Below are 19,488 nucleotides of genomic sequence, written 5' to 3'. Positions count from 1 at the left end.
ATTACAATCTTATTCCACCCTTTCAAATGGCAACAGCTGTTTCCCTTGGTCGAAATTGCCATGTAATTGCACGAGGTGGCATATGGTTATGGTTGATTAGTCCAACCGGGGGTGAAGGCTCCATCCTTCCTTTGCACGGGACGGGGACAATGGGGAATTTTACGCTGGGATATATGGGGCAATGAGATGGCAAATAAAAAAGTCGGGAGCGGGCCTTTGATGAGATGCCGGTTAAAAATGAGGTCATTGTACGGATTGATCAGGACCCTCTAGATCCCTGTGGAGGTTATTACATTGATCGCTATGTCATCCGAGGAGAAAGAGGCATGCCGATGACGCCAAACTGCGGAGAAAGGGTTGAAAGAAGTATTTTTTCTCTACCATATTCAAGTATTGCAGTTAGATTTGTATTTTATGGTTTCAAATTGGGTGTTTTGTAAAAATCGTATTTTTTTTTTTACAAGAATCCAATGCATTTCAGATTGTTTTAGGGTATTTTTTTAAGTCTAAACTACAGGTTTTTCAGGTTGTTTAAATCTGGCTGGGAACTTTTAGTTACTTGAATAATTGGATCCATTGCGGTTCGCTAATTGTGACCGTTCAACTTGCGTTTACGATTTTAACAACGATCATTCTTGCAGTAAACAGATCTTGGGTTGAATCCTCTCACTGCCCCCCCCTATGTTTCAATGTAATGCTTGTGAACTTGACTCGCAAAGGTTTCATTTCTGCACCATCTTTTGTTCAAGCTGAGATGAAAGGATAAAGTTGCTCCTCCTGGGAGAGTCCAGTATGTTGCTGTATAATGAGAGTTAGAGGGTTGTCAAATGGCTTAGAAGAACAAGCAAGCAATACAATTAGGAAGAGGGTTCGGACTGGCAGACTGGACTGGTTAGCCCTCTTGCTTCTCTATAATGAGCTTAAGGAATTGACCTATACGCCATTTATTTATAATCTCTCACTGGCCTTCTCCTACCACCCAAGCAAGTTGTATTTCTGAATCTAAATTGCATTTTTAGTTCGTTTGGGTCTTGGGAGTGTCTTGATCTCCAGATATCAACCATGTGAATTACAGGCTAATGCCATGTGATTTCTAAACCACGAAAGAAGGAAGTATGTATTTAAATCACTGTAACTAGTTTCTAGCACTCCCAAATACATAATTCAATCATTACTATTCACAAGCAATAATTACCGGGCATGAGCATGGCTTTAGAACATCATTCCTGGTATCAGACAGTGCACAGCAATCTCCTATTGTAACAGAGTGCTGCTTTTACGGTACACTCTTTGGGGGGAAACATGACATTTACTCCATTACAATTACTTTGGTGCCAGCTCAGAGTTGTTAATCAAGAGGAAGATACAAAAACACATCTCTAATCCTTTTCTAATGCCCACATGTTAATTATTATAGATTGAAGCTATATATACACCCAACCGAGCCTTTGTGAGAGTATACTTCCAACCTGTCACAACATTACACACAAGTCTTGTATTTGAAATCACACTTATCTTCTAATAAGTCAGTGTTATACAAGTGACCAGTCAGTTTTCATCTCAAAGTCTTTTCTAAAGTCTGTTATTGAATCCACCGAGTTCAAGTTCCATACATCTTCCGCAATTGAGAGCGCCTGTAAATTCCAGTCACCGTACAAGTCTATTAGTGCTAAGATTTATAGCTTAACAGGGTGGTCAATATAGCGCCGTATATCAATACAGCCATAGATAGTTCCCATTAGTGGGACGAGATGAGGCATTGACTAAACACTGGTACATGTACTCGTAATGAGGACAGATTAAGAACAATTTAGCCATCGCCGTAGATCTATCTCCCTAAGGTTTAGTTTTACTTCGGGGCAGCGTTTTACCACTCCTGCCTGTCCCCTCCGACCAATAATGTTGTTTTTTTTCCCAGGCTTAAGCTGCCGCTGCACACTCCATCACCCAAAACATCACCCAAAGGGAACAGCAATTACGAGGGTCAGAGTTCGTTTCCCAAGCCCCCCAGCCAATCCCAGTGCATTTCTATTATAAACACACGCCGCATGAGGTGCCAGAGGACTCCTGAGGCTCCAGTGTCAAGCGAAGGTCCGTGCTCATTTTCGTTGGTCCAAATGAGGGATGTAGCAGGTAAACAAGTCTGGACGGTGGAGTGCCCCCCCGCCTGTCGCAGCAAGCATAATGGCCTTGTCCAGAAGCCGGGAAAAAGATCAAGTCGAGTAATCAAATGTTCAGCTCCAGCCTTATTATTTTGGAAATCATTACACGGGATATTCTCAAGGGACAGGGACAGCAGTGGATGTCAAGTGCAGCTTAGTTTGAAAGTATAGAGCTTACATTACAATTGGAAACCAGGATATGATACAATGTTGTGATATTTTTGATGCATGAGGGAAAATGAGGCTACATTTCATCTTATAAAATAGAGAAACTGCAAAGAGTCTATTGCAGGGGTGGGCAATTATTTTCCTCCAAGGGCCATATTCGAATTCAGGCAAGTAGCGGAGGGCCGGCCCGCGATCATTGGTGTGAAAAAAAACAAAATATATATATTTTTTAATGTTAAAAAATATATAACTTTTCTGTCAAATATAGGCTATTGAATCTATTATTTAATTCATTTCACATCATATTTATTAAGGATACAAGTGCAGACAGATGACTAAGGGCAAAACATATTTGTTATATATTTTTTAAACCACATGTGGCCTGCGGGCCGTAGTTTGCCCAGGTCTGGTCTATAGGAAAAAACTCAAGAATAAACAAGTATTGGACTAAACAAGGTTTTCCAACAACCACATTTGCCCACATTTGGATTAATATAACTGTCACTTATCACTAGTACTCGAGTTCAAACGCCAATCCGAGGGTCGGCAGTTTGGACCCCAATCAGGCTAGCAAATACTGTTGTTGTGTCCTCTCTGAATATGAACACGGCGCGCGAGTGTTTGGTGATTGGTGATCAATACGTCACATTTGAGCTTCTGGAATAGACCCTTCCAGTGCTATGTTCCATAAGGGCCAGTCCATGAGTTAGCACTAATGTATTCATTTTCAGTGGAAGAGTTAGCGTGAGCTTCCAAACATCACAACTCTACGCAAAAACTGGGCTGATTTGGCGACTGACGGATCACACGACCACATGTGAATAACAGCAGAGCCTCGCTACAAAATATCACCACCTACAGAAGTGTTTTGTGTAGATTGTTACAGATTAGCATTAACATTATTCTGGACAATAATGCACCAAAAACAGTAATTTTCTTGTTTTGTTTCACCGAGTGCCACAAATCCAACAGTATTAAGTGAACTTTAGAAAGATGCTAGTCAGTATTTGTTGGAAAATGGGGTGAATAAATAACAACTATGGGTTTGCGTTGTCTACAAACAACAAAAGTACAGTTTTGTTTGCTGCTCCATTAAAAAGAAAGGGATAGAACGTAAACACAAGTACCAGGATGCATGCAAAGCTATTCTAAACACCTGGATGGGTCTATAGTGCTATAAAAGACTTTTGCACTATTACCATTAGTTGTATTGTAAATGGCTGTACAAGTAGATTTTTATTTTGTAATTATGTATCTTGACCACGACAAAGGTATTATGTTTTGACTAATGTGAATGAAGAATACCTTTGGCCACTTAGAGCTACCTCGATAAAAAGGGCATTTCATCCTTATTCCACATTTTTTGACAACAGCCTCACCGGGAACTTAATCCCACCTAATCCCCAGATTTCAGATATAAAAAGAAATGCTTTCTAGTTCCTGAAGATCTTAGTAACATCAGCATACACGCTATCGCCGCCACTATATCAAAGGTGAACACCTGCATGTAGTCTTTAAGGTGAAAATACATGAGTCGAACATAAAGCCTGTTGTACATACTATAGCTATATAAATAAAGATGTAATTCCAAAGCAACTAATCCCGCCTGGCCTTGTGTGGGGCTGAATGATCAAAGCAAAGAGGGCAAATTATTCATGAACGTCAGATGAGCAATAAGGAAAAGGGATCCACCATAACAGCATATTACTGATGTCATGAAGTTGTACATACATAAGAAAATCAGAATCCATTTATTAAGCAGTAACTTGCAGTTCCACCTAACTTGCATTGTTGGCACTTCATTTGACTTTGGAATTATACTTTGATTTCCGACAAGAGATGCAGTTTTGGAGTTGGTTGGACCCAGTCCCAATGCGTTTGCAATTTAAAAAAGCATGTACTTTTGATGGTTAATCAATAAATCCTCGTATTATGAAAGGATGTTTTTTGTAGTTGTACAGCTAAAAGTAAAAAGGCTTCTGGGTTGAACTTTTAGTATTCTTGTAGTCTTCTCTGGAATATTCTGAAGACATTATAGTATAAATATAATCGATTGCTTAATAAGTATTGGCAGTCCTAATTTGTTCCATGTAAAACCTACTAAACAAACCGTTCACAAGCTGTCCATTATATCCAGCTTGGAAGGCTTTAATGAGGATACTATCTTTGTTTGTGGGTGAAATTCAGCCTGTCGCTCTCTAAACCAAACACACATGCTTTGTTTTCTGGTAAACAAACAAGTTCCATCATTATAGGTCGCTCCACGCGCCCTCCTGTCCATCAAAGTGCATTGTGGCGCCATTCCACGTGGACCGTGTGCCCTCCTTTGCCCAGTCTGCCCCTCACTGTGAGAACACTGCCCAAATTAATAAGCATGGACAGAGAAAATAGGACAGGTCTGGCAACGCACTCTCCACTCCATTGTGCCATGTTCCAGGCAGTGGGCAAAATGACAGCGGCGAGAAGCGAGAAGACATTTTGAGTTCCTGCCCTGGGTGGAGATTTTGGGAAAAAATATCCAAAATGTACTTTAATTCATAGAGGTAGTTTATTGAAGACAAGGAAGTAACGTTACTGTACAAGTCAGACCCGTGGAGAGGCAACTCCGCTGAGAGTATGAATAGAGGTGGTCAATATATTGAAATTTAGATAATATTGTGAATGTTTTTTTTTTTTTACATTGAAAATATGATATTTAAAGATATTTCTGCATTTTATATATGTTTAAAATATGTTTAAAGACATGTTATAACACGTTTCTGTTGGTTTTACATAGTATTGTCTGACTATATCGTTATTGGGACACACATTTTTTTTTTTTTTTATTAATTTATGTCAACAAGCCAGAACCCCAACGCTAAGAAAGAATACATGTTTTATAAGGCATTTTTGAGAAATAACAAATGCCATACTTTTCAAGCAAATTTTTAACATTACCATGGAAACAAGCAGGTGTCAAACCCCCACCAGAAATGTACACAGTGCACTGTTAATTAAAACACAATTTACAACCCAAAATAAAAGTGTCAAATTCAGCCAACCAACAAACCTTGCGTTGTGAAACTGAATGTAATGATGTCCCAGAAGATGTACCAAGAATATTACGGTAAAAATTATGTGATATGCTCGAACTACTTATATAGCGCTTTTCTATTTTTGCTTGTGTCCCAACTTGACCACTTCAACTTGACAACCTAAAATGACAATACTGTTTTGTAAGATTTAAAACCTCTCAAATCTGAACGAGAAAAGTGACAAGCCAATTGGGAGCAAGGCATCGGGAGCAGGTCTGAATAAAGAGCCGTGACCGAGGACTGATTATGTGTCTCATTCATTGTCACCCCAGCGCCCTCTCAGACGCCTCGAGCACCTTTTCTATCTGTGCCAACTTCGCCTGACCTTATCTTTGTCTGGGCATTAAAGTATTAGCGCTAATGTTAAAGCTATTTGTCAAGTACCACACTCTACCTTCCTCCCTGAAGTCACGTATTTAAACGTAATGTAAGACCTTCTCCTAATGGCATTTAAAGTCCTGGGACCAAACCATCTTTTGGAAGCAAAGGAATTTTAAAGAATACTGTTCCCATCTAAGGTCAGGCTGAATCCTCTTTGTAGCATCAATGTTAGGCTACTGGAAACTACAATTTACAGTCAAATCGTAAAACAAAGCCAAGTGTTTTAACTTTAGTATTGATATTTTTCATTAGAAATTACAGATTTTTTTGATTTTTTGCAACTTATAAAACGTCTTGCATGTTAGTGATACAAATTGAACCGCATTAAGTTTAAGTGAACAATTAGACTCTCCCAATGTGACAGGGACCACAGTTTAAGAAACACTGCCATACAGAGGATAATACAATTTTAGAATCATAATGTATGGTGTAACTTTTCCCATATCATTAACTTACTCCCAGTTGTCAATTGATTGATTATTTTTTTTTAATCCTATCCTCAACCACATTCCTGCCAATAATTGCTTACAATTATTTCTCAAGCGATTATACCTCTTAATAAATAAATGTCGAATTTGAAAAATAGATATACTACCACTACTAATTAAAGGTACATTTCAGCCAACTGGTAACTGGGATTATTTCCACATTCGACTGGAAAAATCCCTGGAACGCAGATCCGACTGGTACTTGGAAATGGTTGAGTGACTCCCACTCCACATATGAAAATGGGTAACCACTGCTAAAATCATGTACATATTTGCCAATTATTGAACATGTTAGAAGCATTCCATAATATAATATTTAATTTTCTTCAGCATTAGCCAAATTGTTAACAAAGCCAGAACGCAGCATGTAGTTAAAAAGCATAAGTCTACTTTGAAATGTGATGCAATTTACATTTCAGGTGAAGATCAGAACAAATTCATAGCAACCACAATGAGATGCATTCAGGACTAGGTGCAGGGTTGCTGAGGTAGTCTTGGCTGTTGTCGAGCAGCAAAATAATTGACGGTAAATTAGACTGAAGATGCCAAGATGTAGCATTAAATCTTGATCAACTCCAAGCTAAAAGGCTTGACACATTTGTGCGTGTTTCTCCAGCCTCCTCCACAAATTTACATGGCCGCATTAATACAAACACCTTGGTAAAATGAGGACAGCGCCTGCTCAGCACATTGCATTGTGATACTCTCTTGCACACGGGGTCTGTATAATGGGGAACACTGTGTTGCTTTGTGCTTTGGCTCAAAGTGTAGCGCATAATCTTTTTTTTTGGTATATAATTAGACTGAATAGACAAAAAGAAAATTCAATAAATAGGTAAATATTGTGAAAACGAAGGGTGATGGTAGAAGCACAGTTAAAATTTGCAAAAATAGAGGATATCTGCCTCACCTTAAAACTTAAAGTTATCTATAGCAAGCTTAACTTCTATTAAAGTAAAGTACAAAGTAGAGGCAGGTGTTTTCTATAAAATCTAAAATTGAAATTTTGGGGATCAGAAACATTGGAATGTTTAGTATACTGTCTACAATAATAATAAGAATGTAGGAATAGGCGTGTCTGACAATATTGCCCACCTCACTATCATTGTCCCATACACTTATCATTGTCCCAAGAGAAATGTCATCTGTGCATTTGACCCTTTGAATGTTGCCATTAGCCAATAATACATTATTTAAATTGAGGGGGGAAAGTAACGTACCCTGAGGAAACCCACGCAGACAAAACATGCACAACTCTGCAAGGAAACACACAAGGGTATAAAAAAAACATTTAGGGTTAACCTGTACTCATTAAGTTACTAGAGTATTGAGTTACTTTCCACCTGATCAAAGGTGTGTGTTGCAGTAGTTGTAGTGAGCTGTGGCCGATAGGCTTACCTCAGATGTATTCGGTAGGAGCAATTACCATGCAGCTTTGCCTGTGGCCACAATCGAACCAAAGATAACAGTGGAGCACTTCAAGGAAAACCATGCTCGCCAGCGAGGGCAGATAAAACAGCTTTGTCTCGATGGTACCCACTGTTCACAATAGAAAGCTACACGTGAACGGGGTACATTCAAAAGTTATTATGATTTTAATTGGTTGTGCATAAACTTCGGAGAATGAATGAATGAGAATTTAGGAACCTCTGAGGTGAGTGAATGCCAGTTTGAACAATAATATGTAACCAAAATATATCTCCAGATGCCTCCAGAAGTCTGATAATATCTCAATATTTCTTGTAGTTGCAGTTAGCGTCTTTGTCTATTCACAGGTTTTCAGTGTGTACGACAAGTTGACTCCAAAGAGTGTTTTAATTATGTTGTGAGCTCGACATAATCTTTCAGCAGGCCTAATTCAATACATTCTTTTGAAAAAATGTCGCCATTCTCTGTCTATACAGCCAGCAATTCTTCAGTGACCTGTTTGCTTGAGTGCAGCGAAAGATTTTTTCTCTTTTTTTCCGTCTACTTCTTTCGCAAATTTCACATTGTACCGCCATGGCTACAGGAGCTCTCTTGTCTGTCAATTATGATGAGTGACAAATGGAGGCATTTGTAGTCTGGAGACGGCCAGTCAACCCCACTGTCTGCACGAATCACTCACAGCCCAATCACTTTGTCCACCAACGCTCCGCCCAGCTCTGCTTTAGTCCCCCTGCCCCCTGTCCGTCCGGGGGAGACAGATAATCCCGGAACAAGACCACTTACATGATGACATCGGTGTAATGGCTATTTGGAAAGTTTCTGATTCAAAGAGCATTAGAAGCAGCAGGAATCATAATAGAAAGAAAATGAAAAGATTATGATCATTCTCGATGGTAAGCATTGCATCATGGAGGAAATATGATAGCCTTTTTTCCCCCAACTGCCTTGCCCAAGAACACAACAAAAGTATCCACAGTTCATAGCTGGGATCTGAGGTACGGTACACTTCTATTTTCACCGCAAAGAAATGTCTTATCGTCTGCATTTGACCCTTCCTTTGATGCCACTCCAGCATCATCACAAAGATAGCGCCCGGGTTCTACCTTAGCTAGTTTGTTGTACAGAATTCTCCTCAACCTATAACTTATGGAGCCATATTGTTCTTGAGAAACTTAAGTTAAGTGAAATCCTTAATTTTCCTTCACTCTCATTCTCTTTTATATCCCCCATTCATCTACTGTGTGACTTTAAGCAGTCAAACCTTCTTTTCTTTTTTTAACATCCAATGACACATTTAGATGTGCCGTTTTGTTGATTCGAATTTTTCTCCATTTTGTTCTTTTTGTTGTTATGGTCCTTACAATTTACATTGCGCTCTGAATAACGATTACCGATGGATCTCGATACTCTCCGTGTTTATTCTAGTTTACATATTTGACCTACAACATCAATTGGCATTTGCATCACAAAAAGCATATTGACTTTGCTCGAATATCTTCCCGTGCCAGAAACTGCCCACCACCAAGTCCTTCTTGTGCCAAAACAGCTATTCTTCAGACACCTTCTATACAAATACTGCTCGAAGCCAGGACATCTTGCTATGGTCCAGTAGACACACAATGAAACAGTGCTGGATGGTAGGCCAGAGCATGGAGGAAAAGGGTAAAAAAGCCCCAAGAAAACAAAAGAAATGCTGCTCTCCTCTCGCCAGACTCTTCCTGAAAGCGTTCGACTGTCTCGCCGAAATCTTCTGCTGCCTGTTGTTGATTATGTGCCCTATTTTGTTGCCTCCGATAAGGCGGCATCCAATTTTGCCTCTTCCCACTAGAGTAGTTGAGGGGTGCTTGCAAAGTGCACGCATTTTATCCCCGCTGCACAATTTCAATTCAATCTTCTAAGAGATTCAAAATGAAGATGACATCCTTGACTTCGATTGCTTCGTTGAGGTCAATGGTCCGATGCGGAAAAGATTTTTTTCAAATCATTAGGCGCGAAATGACAAAAGGAATTAACCATAGCACAAATTTGGAAGAAGAAGAAGAAGATGCTTTGCACATCAAAACCAATAGTACATGAGCGCAACTATTTATTCAAATCAATAAGTAAACAGCTTTGAGTGTTAATATGTATAGTATTTTAGAAAAAAACTTCCATCTCTGTGTGTTAACATTTTAATTAATCGCGGTAAAATTGTAAATCTGCCTTCAACTGCGACTGCGATGCCCTGAGTGTCTGCTGTGATGCAAAAATGTGTGCGCCAAACATGCCATAGCAATTCTCCGCTTAAAAAAACCCTGTCATTTTAAAATAGCAGTGTTAGAAATGACAAAACCAGCAGGCGGGCGTGGAACTGTCTCGGTACAACTGTGGTGAAATGAATAGGCCGAGCAGACAGCCTCTATAACTGTCATTTCAAGCTAAACATCCGCGGTGCTGACTGGGGAGGGCGGCCTGTTTTAGCCCATTTTGAGAAAGTGCATGAGTATGTCATCTGCCAGAAATAGGCCAGTCCAGTGTGAAGGGAAGAAAATTACAAAATGTCACTGCTTTTACCATTTCAAAAATCACTGCTTTGGTAAATGATAGCGCAAAATGTTATATTTGACTATAATCTGGTGCGATCTACGTACAGAAAGGCAATCATGGAAAAGGTCAACTGTTTGAAAAGCCAAATTTGTGAAGACATTTCGAAGTCGTGTTCTGGTTTGGTCTTGGTTTAAGTACAGGTTTTGGTCTTGTCCAGGTTTAGTAGTCTTAGTTTTTATGGGGTGTGTGCAAGTGTGAGCACCCCCTGCAATTATAATGGGTACTCCCCGGACAAAATTAGTTCTTTACCTGCAAACATGTCAAACTAGAGGTTCAAACCCTGATTCAAAACTCAACTTCTCACAAACCGCAAACATTAAATGTAGCGTTGTTGGCGTAGTGACCTAAGACTTGCAAGTGGCCATCTAAATATAGATGCTACACTATTACATAAAATGATTGGACCAATTACTGTAAACACAGCAGTTATGACTGCAGTTTATGTACATCACTAAATGGAGTCTTGTTGTTCAAAGTCACTCCTACTCCTATGAAATAAAGTGTCTTTAAATGTGCACTAGGCAACATTTATAGTGGATTTTGCCACCTGCTTATCTACAAAGAGATATCATTTTAGCCTGAAATTTCTACTTACTATAAATATAAGCAGCCACATGACCATGACACTAATAAGAGCTGTGGAGGGGCGAGCCAACTCAAAGTAAAAAAAAGCATGTTTTCGAATTGTTTTTAGCTGTTACCTTAATGTATTTATCATATTACATGTGAGTACAAAAACATGAGGGAGATCAGATGGCAGGATTAGTCTGTGACAATGTGCACTGCCATTATGGTCCAACCTGACCAGCATGTTTTTGGAGGTGGGAGAAACCTGAGCACCCAAAGGAAACCGCAGGAATGGGGAAAACATGCCAACGCTATTCGGAAAATCACGGTCTGAGGATCGATCGCACAACTATACAAACAACAAATAAGTTGAAGTATGGTACTGTGGAGCAGGTAAAGCAATACTGAATCCATGGAGACCTTTAAATGCTGTATTACAAGCATTAGAGCTTAATTTTACATGATGGTCAACACAAACAAACACAAAATATCTCTCCCCCTCGAGCTCAGCAATCCGTAAACTTCACAGCTCTCCGCTCTTTTCCCATCGTTAAAAGTTGTTTCAGTCGAGCGGTCATTAAACTGTGGCAGCAGACGTGTCCATCCACAAGGCATCGCGCCGGCCTCATCATGTTCTTTAATCATCGGGCGAGAAAAGCGTCGCGGACAACAGCCCACGCGGGGGTCACGCTGTCAATGAGCGCCTCTCCGAACGGTCTGAAGAGAGTCCAATTAAATCCCACGTTTTCTGACCCACGAGCCGCGGTGTAATGAAATCCGAGGCGGGCCGATGGCGAAGCCGCTGCCGGACGAACGCGCAGCAGAGGAGGAGGAAGACGACGAGGCTGCCAGACAGATGCGCAGAGAAAATGACAGGCCTGGTCCGTCGCCAAGTTCAGCACGCACACAAGTACACGGACAAACGCAGTCCCGACAGAATGGCAAATCAGGAAGCCTCATTCCATCCAGGGCTGTAAATAAAAAGCCAGCCCGCCCGCTTTGTAAGACCACGGCAGAGGGCAAAGAAGATAACATTTTGAGAAGAGAAGAGAAGATGTGGCACCGAGCTTTTCGAGAAGATGTGTTAACGCATAAACCTAGGAAGACACTTGTTCAATTTTTGGCTGAGGTTCGTATTGACATTGTGTCCACGTTGCCTAATACATCGCACAATAAGACAACACCAAGATTTACGCATGATACGACCACTGATGCGTACACATTTGGAAGCGATCGGGGCGTCCATTACGGAAATAAAGACATTCTTGATTGGCCAAAGACACGCCCTGCCAATCGATTTGTCAATTTAATGGGACAGTGGGGTGAAACGGGCAAAAAGCTCTCGAAACGATCCGGTATCTCTACAATCTGACCATGTGTCTGGCCCAAACTGCGCTCGCAGGACAACAACCACGAGCAATAAAACACTAATTGTACAGGTAAAGTACAGGTAAAGTTTATTTATATTAATTTATATGTAACCTGGAAGATTCACAACCAAATCTTTAACAAACACATACTTTTTTTCCTTTTCTGTTGGTGTCGTCCCACATAAATCTCAATCTAAATCAATTGAATTAGTTGATTAATACAAAATTAAGTCAACTTAAAGGCGGTATGGACGATTTTTCGGCGATTTGAGAACGCAGGTGGAAGTGCGCATGCGCACTCCCCCGTGTGGACTGATACAAATCACACGTGCGTTTGTTTATTAGCGCAACGGAGCGCATTGCATCACTCGTCTCCCGTAGATTTCTGTCCACTTCTGCGTCAGCTCGAACTGTCTTTCTCCGTCTTCATTTTGCCCCGTACACTGAGGGAACTATATTATGATAGATCCATGCGCTTAGGCACGCGGAAACGTGGGGACGAGCCTGACGCGGCTGCAGGTGAGCGATAGGTGCGTTTTATGATTGATACGTGGCAGGACAAATGATTTATCCACGCCACGAGGAAATATGATAAAAAATTTGCTGAAAAAAATCGTCCATACCACCTTTAAGCAAATGCAATGCCGATTACGTACAGTATGGTATCCAAGTACTCACTGTAAGTACTCACAGTAAGTTCAGGGGCAAAGGCAACACTTTCACAACACTGAAAATGGAGGCAAAGGAGCGTCTTGACCAAGGGCACAACAGCAGCATTCAGTATCAGCTGAACTGTGCCGTCCCAATGTCATGTCAGATAAGAATACCACAAGATAGTAATTTGTTTGTGCAGTAGAAGTGCAGCCAGCGTATTCAGTCCTCATCTCAAACGGGCACAGAACCGCTTAAAGCAGATCAAAAAATCACACAAAATCTTCCCACAGTTCTGCAGTATCATCTCGAAGACCCCCGACGTCACCAGTGTCAATCCCCGCGACACGCGACTTACCCTGTAAATGTCAGACTACACCCTCCCCTCATGAATGATGGATATCTGCTTTTCTTGTTTCGCCGCTTGTTTTCCCCCCTCCATCTCCTCAACGTTGTATTGTTGACCGAAAGCGATTGAGAGGTTATACTGCTTTACGGCACAATCGCAATGGCCCCGCGGATTGAGAGCCGGGGGGAAACAGCCACGGCCCCTCACCACGTGGCACCAAATTGTCTGGTTAGTATGGACGGACTGAGAAAGCGGTGCCAGCAGCAATCGCAAGATGTTTCATTGGGGTTCTCATCAGTGGCGACCAGAAAAACTGAAGACATGAAGTGAAAACTAAACTAAAGATGATAATATAAGAAAGGGAATGACAGAAGGATGTAATGCAACCAGGACTAGACAATAGCTCCGTGGACCGCAAGTGGACCAAACCAGGACTACACTGGGAGACTAAAAAACAGTTGGGAGAGTGAGTTAGCTGAAGATTTGGGAGTGAATCATGAGTTTAATCAGCCTTTTTGACATAAATACACTGTTTCCAAGTGCTTTTGCCTTCTAGTGACTGCACTTTGGGTCAGAAACATGTTCGGATCACCTTGATTGTCAATATCTTTGAGAGGTTTCGCCGTGCTCCCGTTTTAGTCGACTAATCGATCAGCCGGGCATGTTTTTTTACATGAACTTCTTTAGGTGACTACAGCCCTCAAAAACATGCAGGAAATGTCTTGATCTCCCAACAGGGCAGGGTTTTAACTAGCTCTCAGTGACAGTGGAAGACACAGATGTATTGACATTTTTGTGGTGATTTGAATCCTTTAAAAAACACTTACTGTTTCTCATTCATTCATTTTTAAAATTGTGGTTTTAAATGCCATGGATCTGTACTTGGCTTCAATAAGCGTCCAGAAAAAAGGTTTGAAAACAAAAGACAAAACTTAACTTTATCCATGGCGGCATTTTCTTCGGGAAGTGCATGTATCTACACAGCAAAACCTACATGTATTTGCCTTTTTGAACAGTGTATGTAGCTTGAATGTACTTTTTTCAGACTCATCTGGTCCTTTTATGCAAAGCTTCAATAATACCAAATCAAAATGCATGGACCACTTAACAACTTCAAGATTACTCAGTGAAAACAGAAGCTGCCCTGAGGTCCCGCTCTCCAAACGCTCTCCAAGTCTTCAAGATTCTGTGGGAATAGAAGTCCAGCCACGCAATTCAACCATTAAAAAACACTTTAAACTTAAGTATCTCTTGTCTCTCCCACAATGCAAAAAATAAATTCCCAGATAAGCCATTAATTATACACATTATTATTATAATTGCCCTGCGTCTGCGGTGCCGCTTTGCCTCCTATCAATATGCATGTGTTTGTGTTCACCAAGTTTCATTTCCAAAGAAGGCGCCTGATGAATTAATTAGTAGTTATTAAGCACATTAACATTTTAAGAAGCGTGCTGAACTGACATATTGGTAGGTGTTCCCGGCAGCAGTAATGGAAAGCGATCCCAGTGTTATTGGTTAAGCGGGGGGTGGTAATTATCATTTTAACTTTGCATTTCATTCTCCAAAACACACGCACAAGGTATTCAATAGATCCTGGAGACATCACAGAAGGCTGCGCGCGGGGCGGGACACGGGACGACACCGGGGACGACCGAGCCCCGTCCACCGCGCGCGCATCCCCGGCCAGCGTCTTACCTTGAGCCGGCGTGGAGCGGATGAGTGACGTGAAAAATACAATCCATGCGGCGCGCCACATTGATCTGCCCCAGGATCCCGCCGACATGGTCCCAAGGGGGGGGGGGGGGGGGGGTGAAAGCGTGCGTGCGTGGACAGGGAGGACACACACACGGCGGGGGACAACAAGTGCCCGGTGCTCCGTCCGCGGAGAGGAGGAGGCGACGCTTGTCCAGAAGACCCGGCGTCCCGGCTCCCGCGCGTGAATCGTCGCGTCTCTGAAGATGTGACGCTCCGGGAGAATCCCAAATACAGTCCACAGTCCGCGTGAAACAACTCTTTCCCTCGTGTTTTGTCTTGTTCAAACTTCCCTTTTTGGCGTGCGATCTCTTTGCTTTTAAGTCCGTTTCCACAGAAAGAAGAAGAGCGCCGCGATCGGATCCACTCTCTCTGCGTAAAGTTGCGTCCCCCCCTGCGGCGCGCGCGCTGTCAAGGTCGGCGATTCAGTTCGGACCGTCCGCGCCCCGTGGGAGAACTTCCCTCTGCCTCTGGCGCGGGGAATATGGGAGAAAAGAGGGGGGAAAGAGGGGGGGGAAAGAAAGTTGGAAAGCAGTGCGGTGTCACGGAGCCACGGCCGGCGCGTGTGAACCGGTGCTGAGCCGCGGATGGTGTCTTTAGCGGAGGGGGAGAAGCGGAGCGCGCGCGCGCGGTGCGAGAGCGAGAGAGGAGCCAGAGGAGCGCAGTGCACGACGCCACCGCGCGGAGGAGCGGGGAAGCGCGGCGTGAGGCTCCGAGACCTTCGGCGGGGCAGGGCTGGAGCGTGGGGATGGAGAGGTGCGTGCGGGTTTACCGGGGGAGGTGCGTGTGCGGTGCGGTGCGTGTGGGCTTTTGGCGGAAGGATAACGGACACGCGTCGGGCTCGCGTTTCAGAGGCGATGGAGCGCGCGCGTCTGTCTGAGGAGGATGACGCGCGCGTGTGGATAAGATGTGTTGGATCGTGGATTGGATTTAAGTTAATTTGGAAAGTCTGGGAATATATGTATGATAGTCTTTAATTAATAAACATGCGTGTGTATTTAACGGTCACCATCATCATTTCATCATTTATGTGAGATGTGATGTCATGGAGGCTACTGCACTCTAACTTAAGTGCAGTTTGACATCATTTAAAGTTTTAACAGCAAACCAGTTTTATATTGACAGACACATCAAAAGTTGCGCCTTCTGTATCTTGTATTTTATTTACTTGTTTTTCACTTTTAGCCTTACTTTGCACCTCTGTAGCTATATGCCTATACTTAAAAAATGGTTAAATGATTTATTAGAATCTAACCCATTCAAATGGCAGGCTGTTTGTATTTGTCTGGATGTAAATTACCCATATATTTATTTTTATGTTTTTCCCCATATAGACTAAAAGTTTAAAAGCTTGTTTGGGGCAGCTTTTTTAGTTTTTCTTTTGAAACTAATGTAACTAATGGCCTAAAGACCTGTATCTGTATCTAAAATCTGTTTCATAAAACGGTTATTAAGGCATTTAGCTGTTTTAAATGTGTCTTTTGGACTGTCTTTTGCTTATTCTTACTTGATAAATTATAGAATCATAACTTTGGTAAAGCTGGGGTACCTGATTCTTTTCAAACCATGAAAGAAGTAGGTATTTAAATCTATAGTTCATGAGACACATCGCTAGTATTCAGATGAGATGAAAGCATTTTTGGGCATGTGCTTAGCTTTAGATCAGCTTCAATGGAGAACGAAGTGTATCTATTAGGCTCTTACTTCTTAGTTTTTTGATCAATAAAATGGGTTACAATTTGGTTTAGACAAAGCGTGACAGTCGGTCATGACAGCTGTTAGCGCTCGACACTGATAATGTCGCCGAAAAACCTTTGCAAAATAACTCACTGCATTGAAAATTAATAAGATGGAATTCATGCAATGGAACGACAGGTGCATTTTGTTCCGACAATGTGGGAGGAAAGACAAACCGGCGAAGGACGAGCAATAAAAGGTCAATTTAGCTCTTTGGAAACGACAAAATTGCTAAAGTAAAAGGCCAAAAACAGAGCGAGTGAGCAAATGTCCCCGTCTCCAAAATGTCCCATCTAGACCTCCACGGGGCCCAAAGCAAAGAACGCGTCGCAGTAATGGCTTGTGTTGTTCCTCAGCGTGATTTGAGCTCTCCTATCGGGTTTGTCCTTCACTTTCACAAATGTTGAACGTCGCACCAAAGTTAATGACAGGGGAGCGCGGGGGATACGATGACACATGGGCAACACTCCTGCCCTTAAGGGGTCCTGCTATGAGCCTGGAAAAATACGACCATTACGGGGGGAGATTTGATGTAAAGCGTAGCAAGATTTGGCTGGACATGGTATGATTTTTATTTTCATTTCTGTTTTCTTGGATGCCATGTGTCTTTCCATATGCAAATGTTTTTTTTTTTTTTTTTATAGGACAAGCCTCACTTATAACTGTGAACAACATAGTGAATGTGTAAAATAGAATAAAAAGTAATAGCAGAACTTTTAATAGTATCAAAAAAAGCAGAAATGTGATTTTTTTCGCATTTTGGCTTTACATTATTAGGAGAATATAAAGATTTTTCTACTATTCTCGATTATTGACACCCAACAGTGAAATCATAATGTTCTTCTATTTAATATGTCACAACAAGATAAAACACTGTTCTGTCTTTTTTAATTTTTGGCAAAAAATGTCAATATATTGGTGAGAATAAATGTAATATGTAAAAAAAATAAGAATTCTGACAAAACCCAAATGGACTACAACTAGCAGTCCTTTTCCCTGCCCTAGTGTTAAACAGTGAGAGACTGCAGCTGCTGGGAGTTTGACTTGTTCAGTTTTAGCCTCGATACCTCCAGGTGCTTGTGCTGTCGTGCGGTTTCTAGCTGTGATCCAGGTGCCGAAGCAGCTTAGTAACTTGCATTCACGATGGGAAAGCTTATTTGACTCCTCGGTTGGGTCATTTTGTGCAATTTCTGGCGTAGAGGGTAAAGAGCCACAAGACCTTGAGGTATCAGTGTGACTCCTGGCGGAATATGCAGGAAAATAGAGTCTTCCTTACACATGTATCTAAAAGAAAAAGCATAAACTGAATATACAGTGTTAATGTTAATAAGATATTCTCAACGATCATAGTAATGGGCAATGGCTGATGTGACACACTCGTTGCTGTGGCCATCTTGTGGACAGAAGATGCATGCTCTGCTGTGGGCACTGCCAACAACAAGTCTCAAAAGAAACAGTTGTGTCTGTAACAGCCCAAAAGACCCTGTTTGTTGCCAGATACTGTCATCAGCATGAACCAGAAGACTTAAAGACATCACTCCGGACTGAGCAATGAGCACTTTGTTTCATGTCATTAACAGCAACTAATGCTAGTTTACACACGTTAACTACCACTTTAATTGCGTGGCTATGCTCAGAAGTGTTGTGCGGAAAGGGACTGTGGTTGAGGAATCTTAGATGTGCACATTTTTATCTTTTTGTCTGCAGTTGATAAGGATAAAACCCATTTCAGATATTTTTTATAACCCACGGCAGAGATGCAACATAATAGTGATGTCCTCAAAGTGACTGAAACCCATTAATTGCTTATTCTTTTATTTGTTTATTCATTTTCCACTAAGATGCCCATTCAAAGAGAAAGGTATATTCATAGTTATTACAAAGCGGTACCTGGATGTTTTAATTGTCCCAGTTTTCATGCAAAAGCTGAATCTTGAGCTTGTAACGCAACAAAGTTCTGTCCTTATTTGATCAGTAATTGTATTAATAACTCTAAAGGCATACAACATGACATATAGAAGGACATATCGAAAGTCTGAACCATAAATGTGTTTGAACCAGCTGACATACGTTTAAAAACCAATGACTTTCCCATGACCTGCTATCACACGTGTGGTCTGTGGGGGGTTTCACCTTCATACAGTAATAACAGAGAAGAAACATGTGCAAACTGTAAAGTAAGAGTTCAATAACATGAAAGCTGTAAATGGTCGGGAGATTAAGTGTCCAAAGAGCGAGATCAACCCAAGGACATAAAAAGCCCCTTCACTAACAGCCTGAAATGCCCAGCTAAGTGTAACAGGTTCATCTTTGCTGCTTATATACTGCTGAATATATATATACGATGTAATTTTGTAAGTAAGAGGCTGATACAGATGAACCTTTGGCATCATTTGGCTGAACAAAGAGATCCAATCAATGTATTTATTGAATACATTTTTCGCACTCAATGTTGCATATGCTCGTCTCCATGGAGATGTTAATGCTTTGTTCAGAATGGTATTAAACTTGTATCAGGGTTCAGAATAAGCGGTATCGCATCGCAAAATGCGACGCAATTTCTCTCAAATGCGATGCATTCGTCAGAAAAAAGTGTTTTTGTATCGCAGCTTTTGCGATACAAAAATGCGTGTTCAATTGTAAAACCAAAGCACCTAAAAGTACTGATCACTCGTCAATCGATCGTCAATAACGTCATGACACATGTAGGCAGGGCCGGCCCAGCCTATAAGCGAACTAAGCAGCCGCGTATGGCCCCGAGGCGTTAAAAGG

General features: G+C 41.5%; 1 protein-coding gene across 7 annotated transcripts in view; it reads right to left on the bottom strand.

Moving 5' to 3' along the window:
* Nucleotides 1-15,031, bottom strand: part of sdk2b (sidekick cell adhesion molecule 2b) — a 565,983-nt gene extending 550,952 nt beyond the window's left edge. For all 7 annotated transcript variants that reach the window (XM_072455684.1, XM_072455687.1, XM_072455686.1 and 4 more), the window contains exon 1: nucleotides 14,923-15,031. In XM_072455684.1, the coding sequence (XP_072311785.1) occupies nucleotides 14,923-15,010 (88 nt within the window). In that variant the 5' untranslated portion in view covers nucleotides 15,011-15,031. The remainder of the gene's footprint in view (nucleotides 1-14,922) is intronic.
* Between the last annotated feature and the right edge of the window lie 4,457 nt (nucleotides 15,032-19,488).

This window comes from Eucyclogobius newberryi, unplaced genomic scaffold, assembly GCF_026437365.1.
Source record: "Eucyclogobius newberryi isolate DKJ021-1_F unplaced genomic scaffold, fEucNew1.0.hap1 SCAF_20, whole genome shotgun sequence".
NCBI lineage: Eukaryota > Metazoa > Chordata > Actinopteri > Gobiiformes > Gobiidae > Eucyclogobius > Eucyclogobius newberryi.
The sequence above is the reverse complement of the archived record's forward strand: the minus strand, read 5'-3'. Positions and strand labels throughout refer to the sequence as shown.